Source organism: Sander lucioperca, chromosome 22 (genome assembly GCF_008315115.2).
Source record: "Sander lucioperca isolate FBNREF2018 chromosome 22, SLUC_FBN_1.2, whole genome shotgun sequence".
In the NCBI taxonomy this organism is placed as follows: domain Eukaryota; kingdom Metazoa; phylum Chordata; class Actinopteri; order Perciformes; family Percidae; genus Sander; species Sander lucioperca.
In genome coordinates, this window is record NC_050194.1 from 11498821 (window position 1) to 11511732 (window position 12912).

Sequence of the window (12912 nt, forward strand, 5' to 3'; positions counted from 1 at the left end):
TTTTTTTTTTTTTGTACTAAAAGATTTAATCACTTTTTTTTTCACCATACAAATTTGCAAAATCAGCAATGAACAACATACACCTTGTAACAAAATAAATGTTTAAACAATTCCCTGCTGTATTGAAAAAAAAAAGAGAAAGAAACAGTGCTTAATTTTCTGTCCATAAAAATACTTTCTAAAACGCGATACAATCTAAGAACAATGACAATTACAAAAAGATAAGAAAAATGTGATTAGGATTAAGAATATATACAAAGGCTTTTATTTCTTAGCGATTCTTCCTCTTCGGGTTTTTGGCTGTGTGTCAGCCTCAACGCTTTTCACCGTGGGTGTGGACTCCGCTTCAGTGGTTACATCAGCGACCTTTGCCCCTCGCCTGGCTCTCTTGACGGGCTGAGCTTCAACAACTTTGCCTGAGAGATCCTCTTCAGTTTCGTTAGCATCCTTTGACACATTTTTGCTTTCAGTGTCGACTTGGACTGCAAGTTTTGGTTTCCTACCTCGAACTGCTTTTACAGGTGTTACTTTTGAAATGTCAAAGACTTCCAAATCTGCTTTCCACCTCACCGATCTTTTGGACATTTTGGTGTCTTCCATAACAGCATTGCTTGAATCTTCAGCAGGATTAGGCTGCTCTCCGGTCACTGTGGCATCATCTGCTGTGGGCTTTGCTGCTGCCCGTCTCCCTCTTTTGGCCGGCTCTACTGAAGTTGGCGCAGGCTCTGTGGATTCTGCACTGGACTCATCAAGGGGAGGAGCAGCACCTCGACGGGCTCTCTTGGCTGGAATGGCTTGTGAAACCTCATTTTTTACAGAAGTTTTCACCCCCCTTGCCCTGCTTGGTTTAATGACTGGAGTGTCTGGCTCAGCAATAGTCTTCTCTTCAGCCTCCAGCTCGCGGTCAGGTTTTTCCTCTGATACTACAGCGGTGACTCCAACCTCTTCAGTGACTTGTTTTCCTCTCCTACCCCTTTTGAGTTTGTCTGTGGAGTTGACGGCAGGGACCTCTTGGACCTCGGTGGACTCCGCAGGGGTTTCGAGCTCAGGGTCTTGTTTTGCTTTCCGCCCTCCTCTCCTGGGTTTTGCAGCCACTGTAGCCTGTTCGTCCATCGGCACTGGTTCAGCAACAAGTGGAGCTTCAGCCTTCTCTGGAATAACCATTTCAATGGCTTGGACTTCTCTCGGTTCTACGTCTTGCTCTGCCTTCCTGGTTCTCCGGAGTTTTTTAGCTGGCTCCTGGGATGTAGCAGTCTCAACGGAAGTGGACTCTAGCTTTTCTTCTTCCTGTTTAGCATTTCTTCCCCTCTTAGCCCTGACTGGAGGCTGAGACTGCTGCTTGGTCTCCACGGCAACAACTGTGTCTTCCATCACCTCATTCCGTTCAACAGCATCAGGCTTTGTCTGTCTCCCTCTCCTGGATTTTCCAAGAGTAGGAATGGACTTTGGAGGTTGTGCATCTGCTGTAAGAGGCTCATTAATCACAACTTCATTTGTCTCTGGCTGAGGGGGATCAACAGGAGTTGGTTTAGTTTTTCTCCCTCTAACGGGCTTCAGGACAGCTTCCTCTGCAGGGGGGGCAGAATCATTTTCTTTCATTGGAGTCTGGTCACTCACAGCTTCAGTGGGAATCTCAGTCACCAGTGTTGTTTCCACAGCTTTCTCTGGTCCCATCTCAGGTTGATCATCAGAAGCCGTTTTGGCATTCCTTCCTCTTCTAGGCTTAAGGGCAACTTTGGGAGGCAGGGACGCACTTTTCTCCATTGTGAGCTCAACATCCTTGTCTTCTTGAGGCTTTGCATTTCTGCCTCTTGTTGTTTGTTTCACAGCAGGTGGTGCTGCAGCTTCAGTTTTCTTCCCTCTTCTTCCTCTGACTGGAGCAAGGACGACAGGATCTTCAGACTGTTCGGCTGCCTCTCGTTTGTCCTCCGCTGTTTTTGCCCTTCGGCCTCGAACTGATTTCTTCTCATGCTCAGCTTCGGTGGCAGTTGTGTCTAATTCGGTGACTTTGCCAGTAGCAGTCTCCACTGTGGGTTGTTCTTGATTTTCATCACTTCCACTCAGCACCAGCTCCAGCTGGTCACTGCAGACCTCATTTGCATCTGCTTAGGAGAAAACAAAATAGAAACGTTAGCTTTTCATTTGAAGTTGTTGAACTACTAAATAACTGATCAGTTAAACTCCATACATGTAACTAATAAAAAAGATCTATTACAAGGGCCATTCATCAATGTTGTAAAAACACTGAGTTGCTTAAAGCACAGAGCAAGCAGTCAGCACTTGTTTGTTTAGAGCTAACTCAAAAGGTCTTGCTTTGGTTAATGGGGCATGCACAATGTTCAACTCCCCCAGGAATGGAAAACACATGTATCAAATTCCCTACATTTTACAAGTGATGCATGGGGTCAGAGGTAGCTTTATGTGATGCTGTTTAAACCAACAACATGACAGCAGTAACACAAACAAGGAAGATGACATACCATTAGCCTTGTCAGCTTGGGGAACACCGTCACTGTGAGTACTAGGCACATCTTCCTGCTCTGGCACTGGTGGATCAGGCTGTTTAGTTTTTCTCCCTCGCTTGGGCTTCAACACCGCCTTCTCCAGGGGTGCTGCACTGTCATGTGCTGCTTGGTCAACATCAACAGGTGGATTCTGTTCAATTTCAGGGGCAACCTCTTGGACCATCTCAGGTTGATCATCAGAAGCCGTTTTGGCATTCCTTCCTCTTCTAGGCTTAAGGGCAACTTTTGGAGGCAGGGACGCACTTTTCTCCATTGTGAGCTCAACATCCCTGTCTTCTTGAGGCTTTGCATTTCTGCCTCTTGTTTGTTTCACAGCAGGTGGTGCTGCAGCTTCAGTTTTCTTCCCTCTTCTTCCTCTGACTGGAGCAAGGACGACAGGATCTTCAGACTGTTCGGCTGCCTGTCGTTTGTCCTCCGCTGTTTTTGCCCTTCTGCCTCGAATTGATTTCTTCTCATGCTCAGCTTCGGTGGCAGTTGTGTCCATTTCTGTGACTTTGCCAGTAGCAGTCTCCACTGTGGGTTGTTCTTCAGGTAAAATCTCATCTACCGTGTCCACTGTGGGTTGTTCTCCAGATATTTTCTCATCTGCTGCATCTACTGTGGGTTGTTCTTCAGGTAAAATCTCATCTACCGTGTCCACTGTGGGTTGTTCTCCAGATATTTTCTCATCTGCTGCATCTACTGTGGGTTGTTCTACAGGTAAAATCTCATCTGCTGCGTCTATTGTGGGTTGTTCTTCAGGTAAAATCTCATCTACTGTGTCCACTGTGGGTTGTTCTCCAGATATTTTCTCATCTGCTGCGTCTACTGTGGGTTGTTCTACAGGTAAAATCTCATCTACTGCGTCCACTGTGGGTTGTTCTTCAGGTAGAATCTCATCTACTGCGTCCACTGTGGGTTGTTCTCCAGATATTTTCTCATCTGCTGCATCTACTGTGGGTTGTTCTTCAGGTAAAATCTCATCTACCGCGTCCACTGTGGGTTGCTCTTCAGATATATTCTCATCTACAGCTGCTTGAGAGATCGTTTCCACGGCATCTGATGATTCATTATCATTGTGTCCACTTGGCACCTCCTCCATGTGGTCATCAACGACAACTTCATTTGCATCTGCTTCTAAAAAACAAAGCAATATATAGATACACACAATGGAAAAATACAAGAGAAATATTTGCACCAGGTTTCATGCTTTGACAATAGGATTCCATAGCAAGTACGTTTTGTGCAATGGTTCAGTCAGACAGTGTCCTCAGTGACATTCACGTTGAAGGAGGAGCAAGCAGCAAACGGATTCATATGCCATTTGAAAAGCTACGTGATCAGACGAAGGTGTAAATATTCAATGAAAATCAAACGTATTGTGCCTTTCTGATGCTTGGCCGTTTTTCAATGTCTACATGGAAATATTTTTTTGGTAGACCGTGTAAATTCAGCTTCTGATCATATAGCTTTAGAACCTGGTCGCTACTTGCTTCTCCTACAACATGTCAATGTAATTGAGGACACTCATCCCCTTAATGGGACACATTTGTGTCTTATCCACATTTAATGTGTATTAAGCCGTTTTGTCCCTCAATTCCCTGAAGAAGACTCATCATGGCAAAACTTTTGTAAAAAAAAAAATTTTTTTTGCATCATGGCTTCTGTACTTTTGTCACAATGCGCCCCTTTTCCAACACTGGCGTGCGTTCCTCTCTCTCATTTATTATACATATTATATATAACATTTTCAAATTTAACAACAAACTAACCTTTTGCTACATCTTCATCACAATCTGGAGCCGTTTGATCCTCAACCTGTTAAAAAAATAAATAATCAAACACAATTTAGAGAATGAGCACTCACTTTGAAATAAAGCAAGTAAGCAGCACAGACGTCTCGTAGTGAAATTAGTCAAATGTCATATTGTCAAAGTGTGGCTACACAGGTTCTGATATCTACAAACTTAAAATAAGCCTAAATGTTTATACTAGTGTTATATGATCAATGAAATGCTGAACTGCAAATACAGCTTGTTCAACTCAGTACCTGACACTCAAGTTTAAGCTCTTAACCAAAATCTCTTTTTCATATTCAAATCAAATAACTATGTCATGTGAAATAGTTGCTAATATTTACAATCCCTTTTATTTTGCATTGTTCTGGTTATTACCTCATTTGTCTCCAGTTGTCCTGTGGGTTCAGCCAGTGGCTCCTCCATGAGCTCCTGAAGTCCCCCAAAGTCTTCCTCTGGGGCACTATGGCTCTGCCTCGGTGTTTTCACAAGCCTCTTGATACCAGAGTTCTCCTCAACAGGTTTGGCCTTTTCTCTGGGAGGTACCAATGAGGAGCTTTTTACGTTTGGGGTTTTCATGTCTGTCATTTCAGATAGGTCTTCAGATTCTTGCATGTGTGCTGGCGTCTCCACAGTCTGCTCAACACCGTCCAAACTCGCATCACCAGCCTCTAGAGCTTTGGGAGTTTGCAGAAGTTTTCCATGAACATCTTCAAGAGGTTCAGCCTCCTGTTGTGGGGTCTTACAAATACTCTTAACACCGCTGAGGCACTGTTGTTGTTCAGGCTTCTGTTTGGGAGTTGTCAGAAGCTCCACTCTGATGTCCTCTACAGGCTCGGTCTCCTGTCTCGGAGTCGTCATCATCCTCTTGACTCCGGTGAGACACTCTTGTTGTTCGGGTTTCTGCTTAGGAGTCTTCAAAATCTTCCCCCTGATGTCCTCAACAGGCTCGGCTTTCTGTCTTGGCGTCTTCATGATCCTCTTGACTCCGGTGAGACACTCTGGCACGTCTGGCTTCTGTTTGGGAGTTGTTACAGAGGTCGTCTTCAAATCTGCGCACTGCTGTTCGCTAAAATCGTCGGAGTGAATCTCAAAGGCAGGGGTGTCACTGACGATGCTAGATTCTTGGTCATCATTAAGGAGGCGTTGGACTGCTTCAGTGTTGTATCTACTGTCTTTTACGGTAGACGAAACACTCAGTGGAGACACCATCATTTCACCTGTGAAAATAAGTCACATTTAATTACATAACAGGTCCAGAAAAACCTCAGTCTTAGTGATTACGCAGACTGCAAATGTCATGCTTTGGTTGTTTGCTAACAAACAATACCACCACACACACTTTACCTGGCTCCTCCGGTGTGTTCAACACCGATGGTTCTACCATGGATGTGGCTAGACCTCCCACTGGTGTCTTTGTGGCATCGTTCTCACCAATTACTGATCTCCTCTTCCTTTCATTTGCAGGGGTTTTTAACATTTCTGAAATTCCTGAAAAAACAACACACAATATAAGCAGGTAAAATATTGAAGTCCAAATTGCATTCCCAAGAACAAGTGTTCCCATTTGTTAAGATAGAAAAGAGGTAATTACCACTCAGGTCCTCATCCATTTTCATGTTCTTTTTCAGGAGTGAAATATTGGTGACCAGTCTTGGCGCAGCACCAGTTGGATGTAAAGCCTTTTGCTTGTGAGCTCTGCCCACAACAATGGTAACAGGTGAGTCTGCATGTCCAGTGCTGACATGGTCTTTGAGTTTTCTTGCAGGGGTCTGAAAGATTGAGAAAAACAGTGACTGGAGTGTTGTTTTTTTTTTTTTTTTTTTTTTTTTAAAAAGGTAATGCTAACATCACAAATGTGTAAATTTGAGGTGCAATAAGATTGGGTCTATTGCAGTGTGTGTGTGTGTGTGTATATATATATATATATATATATATATATATATATATATATATATATTTTTTTTTTTTTTTAAGCCCTTTGATTATAATAATAGGTCCAACAAGGTAAGGTCGTTGCAAGATAAAAAAAATCTGTTACAATGACGTAAATGTACCCTGTGATCGTTATAGTATCTTACTTTACCTGTGGTTTGGACACAGTCTTCTTTGTTGCCTTTTTGGTGACCATTTTTTTAGCCGGAATAGCAACTTGAGGCTTAGCTGGCCCAAATCTCACAATGTCTGCCCAGGAATTTTTGACTGAAGTGAAACAAAAAAAATAATTAAAAACAAGCGAGGGCCCCAAGCAAACTCCTGAGCATCAAAAACAGAACTTATTCTATGGTAACCAAATGTTAATGTCATTATTGAGGAGTGTGCACGTGTGAAAATCTTTAAAGTGCTCATATTATGCCAATTTCCAGGTTCATAATTGTATTTAGAAGTTGTACCAGAATATATTTATGTGGTTTAATTTTCAGAAAACATTTGTCATACTGCACATTGCAGCTCCTCTTTTCACCCTGTGTGTTGAGCTCTCTGTTTTAGCTACAGAGTGAGACATCACACTTCTGTACCATCTTTGTTGGGAGTCACACATGCGCAGTACCTAGTTAAGGACTAGTAGCTAGTCAGAAGCAGAGTATGAGGCTGCTCGATTCTGAAAAAAAATCATAATCACATCATTTTGGTCAACATTGAAATCCTGATTACACATTGCATGTTGCATTTATTGAACTTGAAAAAAGTGAAACAGATCAACAGTGAAAACCCCTAGAACTGTGAAATTTCCCTTAATACTTTTGCCGTTTGAACTTTTTTTTTTTTTTTTTTTTTTTAAATTCAGAACACAAGATAAAATAAGAGTTTAGCTCAAAACTTAATGTGCAAAATAATCATTTCTCAATTACTGTTTTTGGGATCGTTAGGAGCTGAAATCGTAACTGTGATTAAAATTTCGATTAATTGCACAGCCCTAGTAGGGCGTGCTACGCTAGCAGCTAGGCGAGCATTATAACGTGTTACAAAGTGACGCACGTTCGTCTCTGAAGTAAAGGCTGGACTACAACAGAGCAGTTTGGAGCAGTTTGTGAACAGTGTTTTCTGTTGGAGATGGTAAGTCCCTTTGGGGTGGACTTTGGGCTTTTTCACTTTGTAAACCTATAATGTGCACAAAAAAGATATATAACACAATAAAGGAAAGGGAAAAAGCCAAAAAGCATAATATGAGCACTTTAACATAATAGTTCAATGGCTTTCAGCTTTGCTCTTTCACTTGATTAACTCCAAACAAAGACCAGATTTCAACATAAGAGATATACAATACATTTCAGGGTCTAACGTACCTTTCAGAGATGCCCGTGAAATGCCACTTCTTCTGCGCATTACTTTTACAGCACTCTTTGCTGTACTTGGAGTCTCCCGGGACATGCTCTTCCTCCTCAGGGGTACTTTAGGAGTTACAGTGACTAAAGGCACCTGATCAGTTACGGCATCTTCTGCAACTGGAGATGGTGTGCTGATGTGTGACACAGAGAAGCGCCCCTGTATTAAGGGGGTCTGGACTCCTGGTGTTACACCAACAGTGGGAGACCTTCCTCTTGCAGGAGATGGACTCTTGGATTTTGGTGACTTCTTTGCAGGAGGCGCAGCTTTGGGAGAGGGGGTCATGGCTTTTGGTGACTTCTTTGATGACTTAGGTGACGGAGTCCTCATTTTTGCAGGACTTCGCACATTAGGGCTATCTGGATGCTCTTCTTCAAACTCCTACGGAAAAGATCATCCATTTTAAATATGAGGGACAATAATTATTAATGATAGGTCACACTACTTCAGTCCTCATCCTCCACTTCAGTCTTACCTGTCGCAAACCAATGGCTGATGCTCGTCTGAGGAGTGACTGCTTGGGTTTAGAGACACACAAGCTTCTCCGCGGAGTGGCCCCCTTGCATAACGGAGAGTCAGGAGGCAGACGTTTGTCAAACAACTCAGGACACAGGTAACCTCCAAAGGAAACCCGTTTCCTTTTCATCTGTGGTGTGGGCGAGTCGGCCGCCACCTCTCCATATTTGCGTTTTTTGGACGCCTCTTTGAAATGAAAACATGACTGCACGTCAGTAACAACCAAACATAGGTCAACATAACATGCGTGAATAATTACGGTTATTCGGTTAACACTCCTAACAAATACAAAGACACAATGTAGTATTAAAACATGTATTACCTTTCCCAGAGTTCCTTGGTGATGACCTTCTAAGACCATCCGTTTTGGTAGGAGTCACTGCTTGCTCTTCTTGTTCCTCCGTGGTCACGGCAGGTTCGGCCTCCTTGCTTCTCCGCCTCACGGGCGATTTGGGCTCAACCTCACACGCGCTGAACCTCTGGGGGGGTGTACGGCTTCTCTTCTGGGGTGAAGTTGCTTCAGAGTTGGCAGCATTTTCAGCTTCTCCAACTGAAGGTCTGGCCATCTCAGCAGAAGGAACCTGGAAGGACCTCCTCTGCTTCTTCACAGACTTTGGGGTCCCGTTACTTACATTTTCAGCCTCCCCCTTAGTTTCGTCAGCTACAGGAGAGACTTTAGCTTCCTCCTTCTTTGGAGTGCTTTTGTCTTCTGTTGAAAGGACAGGTTTTCCATCATTTTTCCTCACTGAACCCGGTTTTGGAGTGCAAAACCTTGAGGTAGGTGTTTGAAGCACACTGGCAGAAGACTTCCGAGGGGTCTTGACATCCAGAGACTTTTTGATCATTTGATACAGATCGTTGAAGGGGGAGGCGGTCTTGCTTTGCAGCAGGCCATCGCCCTCCTTGGTCTCCACCTCCACAGTTTTCTCCAGGGGTCGCTGGATGTTGTCATGGTTAGTTCCATCTTTCAGATGAGGGTCTAAAAATGTACAAAAAAATAAATAAATTTGGCATTAAGAGGCTTGTACAATTGATAGCATAAATACAATTAAAACAAGTGTTAGACTAGAGAGCGGAGAAAAACTACAGACACTAAATTAGAGCTTTGATTGGGCCCAAAAAAAATCTTGCCTGACCCTACCCGAGCCCGTGCACGTTGCGTCCGAGCCCGGCCCAACACATTAACTGCAATTACAAGCCCGATTTAAAGCAGAGAATTTTTTAAATACGCTATAACTGACGTTCTAAACTACAATTCTGAGTTGTTTGAACTACAGAAATCTGTTTAGAATCATCTTAATGAATACCGGTAATGCAAGAAGGACGAAGCATGTAAACTGCGCTGTTTGTTTATTCAGAATGGAATGGATCGCAAATGGATCCGAATGAAGAAACTTAAAAAAAAAAAAAAAAAAAAACTTGACCCTAGCTCCCTCAGCCGAATAGTGTGGGTAACAGATCAAGGCAACAACATAATCAAAGCCCTGGACCATATAGGAGACTTTCTTGTCTCGATCACCTAATTGGCCGACAACAGTGCTGCAGATGGGGGAGACGCGATGTAGCACAGTTTACCTCACACTCAAGTCAGTGCAGGACATAGCCTACACCCAGAGCTGCGGGAGAAGCATAGCTTGCTCCCCACCGAATAAGGCTAATAAAGTAATGATTTAAAAAAAAAAAAAAATTCTTGTTGAAGGGCCCGGCACGATCATAGCAGCATAAAATGTCGGCCCGGCCAGAGAATCTAAACTCTACACTAAATCCCTTTCAACGGAACAGATGGGGGACAGGGAGTTAGAGTGGGGGTGCAAAAACATGTTTTACTGATCTGTGAAATGATTTATAGAGCTAGAAATGAAGCAGATATGAAATGAATATGAAAGATAGCAATCTCAAATTGCCAATTCAAAAGAACCCCCATCACACAAACTCACCGGCGGTAACTTCAGAGATCCTTTTTTCTCCTGTTTCGGTGGCGACAGTGGCCCCCACTTGCTGATCTTGAAGAACCTAGACGTGAAGCACTTTCATTAAAACATTTCTAAGATAATCAAATTCATTAGAGCAGTGTAGGCAAATTCAAGACATTGGGAAGGCTGCAATGCGCGAGGGATAAATAAGAAATGATGAGTAAATTACTTTGAGGGTTTCAGTTTTGCCTCCTTTGGAAGACCTCTTCTTTGGTGTGGGTGGTGGAGGGTACTCAAACCTGAAATGACAATTAACAAAATGTAAGTAAGACCTCATTTACATCCGCCAATAAAAATGGTAATGAAAAACTTCCATTGCATCCGGTATATGTGCCCTTTAAATGCATTATGCTGGTACTTAGAGTAGATTTCACGTCCCTATTAATGTGCTCTAAAGCACAGGTAAATATGAGGAGAGGTGAGGCCCTTAATAAAAACACACGGCTCTTCAGAAACCTTTGGGTGATATCAAGGAGACTATGTCCATATCTTGTACAGTCTATGGTCAAAAGTGATGAATCCCTGGTGACTATGGAGGGCAAAAGTCTGAGGCAACAAAATGTTGCCTTCATACTCACCTAAAAGAACGGTCAATAACAGTTATCACATCTCCATGCTTCAAACGCTCAGACTGCCGCAAAGCCTCTCCGTTCACAAGAGTTGGAGTCACTGAGCTCAAATTTGTCAAAATGACCTGGTGAGAGAAAACATAATCACCTCAAACAGTCTGTTAAAGTAGCTCAAAGTAGAAAGCCAGTGTCAGCTAGACTTTTACTTTTATCTTGGACAAGATTTCCCACAGTGAATCCACAATGATTTAAGCAATGACACTTTTTTTCTTTTCTTTTTAAGTATCTACAAAATTAACATAGAAATGATCAAAACATGAATACATAATGTGACTATTCAATAACAATTCCTCATTATCCCAGATATTCATTAAGTTAAACCACTGACAAGTTAATGTGATCATGTTTAAAAGGTTTTGTTGTTACCTCTTTATTTTCATTCAAGTCAATTCTACAATGCTCCTTGGAGACTTGAGGAAGCTGAATACGAATATCGCAGTCAGGCCTCCTGTTAAGACCACAAAGAAACAAATGAGTCAACAAAAGAGACATGTTAGTTGGAATGTATCTAGGTTTACACTACTGGTCAAAAGTTTGGGGTCACTCAGAAATTTCCATTCCACTCCATTACAGACAGAATACCAGCTGATTGTTTAACCAGGGCAGCAGTTTTCAGATTACATTATGTGCTTACATAATTGCAGAAGGGTTCTCCAATGTTTTCTCTTTAAAATGATATCAGATTAGTAAACAGAATGTGCCTTTGGAACATTGGATGAATGGTTGCTGATAATGGGCAATGTAGAAATTGCATTAAAGATCAGCCACTTCTTTCTACAACAGTCGAGAACCCTTTTGCAATTATGTAAGCACATAATGTAATCTGAAAACTGCTGCCCTGATTAAAAAAAAAATGCAACTGATCTCAGCTGGTATTCTGTCTATAATGGAGTGGAATGGAAATTTCTAAGTGACCCCAAACTTTTGACCGATAGTGTACATGTAAGTGGCGCTTGTTTTTAAGTAGCAATGAAATGTCACATGGTCTAAAAGTAAAGTGAACTGAAGGTTTAATATACAATAAGGAGTCAATTGTACTGAGCAGACATGCATAGGTATATGATTCTGACGTCACCAGCAGATGGCCCGCCCCCAGAGTTTTTTTTTTTTTTTTTTACAGCACATCTGCCCAACTCAACATGAACTCCACATAACATGTGCTTTCTGCCGTACTTAATATTTATTAAGATAAAAAAAAAAGATTGCAATTACGACGAGAAAAGAAAAATTCAAACGAAAATGACAAAACATTAAATCCACCAAATGAATGTTTAAGATCTCACCTTCCAATTAGGCATGTTGAAATAAGAGGAAACTCAGTCCCATCTCCTCCACTCCTCTTAATCACGACTATTTTCCCATGCAATGGCATTTTCGTAACGTTACCTGAGAACATGAGCAAACAGTGTCAAAATTGCACAGGGCGCTAGCTAAACAACAACGTCAAGTTAACGTTAGGTAAACAAAGCATTTAAATATTAGAAAGAAGCCTTCTGGAAACATGCTACAAACGGAAGACAAAGTGTCTGCGAAAAAAAACGTAACGTTAACTTCTATGCTTAACGATATAACAAATCGACGATAGCTAACGTTAATGATGTGCTTTTGGCCGACTTTGTTTTAACATTAGCTAGGTAACGTAGAAGCAATTTAAGGCCATCTTTGCAAATCAGCAGGTCGTTGTTAGTGTAACGTTAATTTTAAAACAGACTGCTGACAATGCTGTGAAACCCCACGTGCAATGTCGCCACGATGGTAACGATATAAGAATACATGTCAGAATAGATTATAGATTAGAATTAGGAAAATGCATAGACATTAGCAACTAAAACTACTAAACAAGATACGTTTCTAAAACCTAACGTTAATTAACGTTATGTCGCCTAAGATTGAACGACCGACAGATTGAAAAAAACATTTGTAACGTTAGTCTGAACAGTTACCTGGAAGTCCGCTCAAAGACACGTCAACTTCTGGAAATCCATAAACATCAACCGGGATGTGGCAAAAAGGAATTTTGCTATAATATCATAAACCTAGCTAACGTACAATTCATGTCCTACCATACCCTACAATGTATATTGACGAACGGCTAACGTATGCTACCTTGTTCAGCCGTGACATGACGTCTCTCGCCGCTTACAGATAGTTGCAGTTGTATCACTCC

The 12912-nt window shown here is 42.0% G+C and overlaps 1 protein-coding gene across 9 annotated transcripts; it reads right to left on the reverse strand.

Moving 5' to 3' along the window:
* Positions 1–12912, reverse strand: mki67 (marker of proliferation Ki-67). 9 transcript variants are annotated; one of them, XM_035997545.1, is made up of 17 exons: positions 12689–12912; positions 12029–12131; positions 11112–11193; positions 10695–10810; positions 10286–10355; positions 10081–10156; positions 8466–9122; positions 8103–8329; positions 7846–8008; positions 7588–7812; positions 6387–6502; positions 5895–6072; positions 5648–5791; positions 4679–5520; positions 4277–4322; positions 2481–3641; positions 1–2105 (listed from the first exon to the last, which is right to left on the reverse strand). In XM_035997545.1, exons 2-17 carry the CDS (start codon positions 12115–12117, stop codon positions 265–267), a joined length of 6033 nt encoding a protein of 2010 aa, XP_035853438.1. In that variant the 5' UTR covers positions 12118–12131; positions 12689–12912; the 3' UTR covers positions 1–264. The 9 variants fall into 9 exon arrangements, with proteins under 9 accessions (XP_035853438.1, XP_035853440.1, XP_035853439.1 ...); XM_035997547.1 differs by having other exon boundaries at positions 2481–3039; positions 3517–3641; positions 7588–8008; XM_035997546.1 differs by having other exon boundaries at positions 2481–3039; positions 3391–3641; positions 7588–8008.

Bases quoted from the DNA above. Each gene is read 5' to 3' on its own strand.
- mki67 (XM_031291346.2), bottom strand. From the start codon at position 12,117: ATGCCATTGCATGGGAAAATAGTCGTGATTAAGAGGAGTGGAGGAGAT. The intron at 10,356-10,694 runs GTGAGTATGAAG...TTGTCATTTCAG, and splicing joins GTTATTGACCGTTCTTTTAG to GTTTGAGTACCCTCCACCAC. The intron at 10,157-10,285 runs GTAATTTACTCA...CTTCACGTCTAG, and splicing joins GCAAAACTGAAACCCTCAAA to GTTCTTCAAGATCAGCAAGT.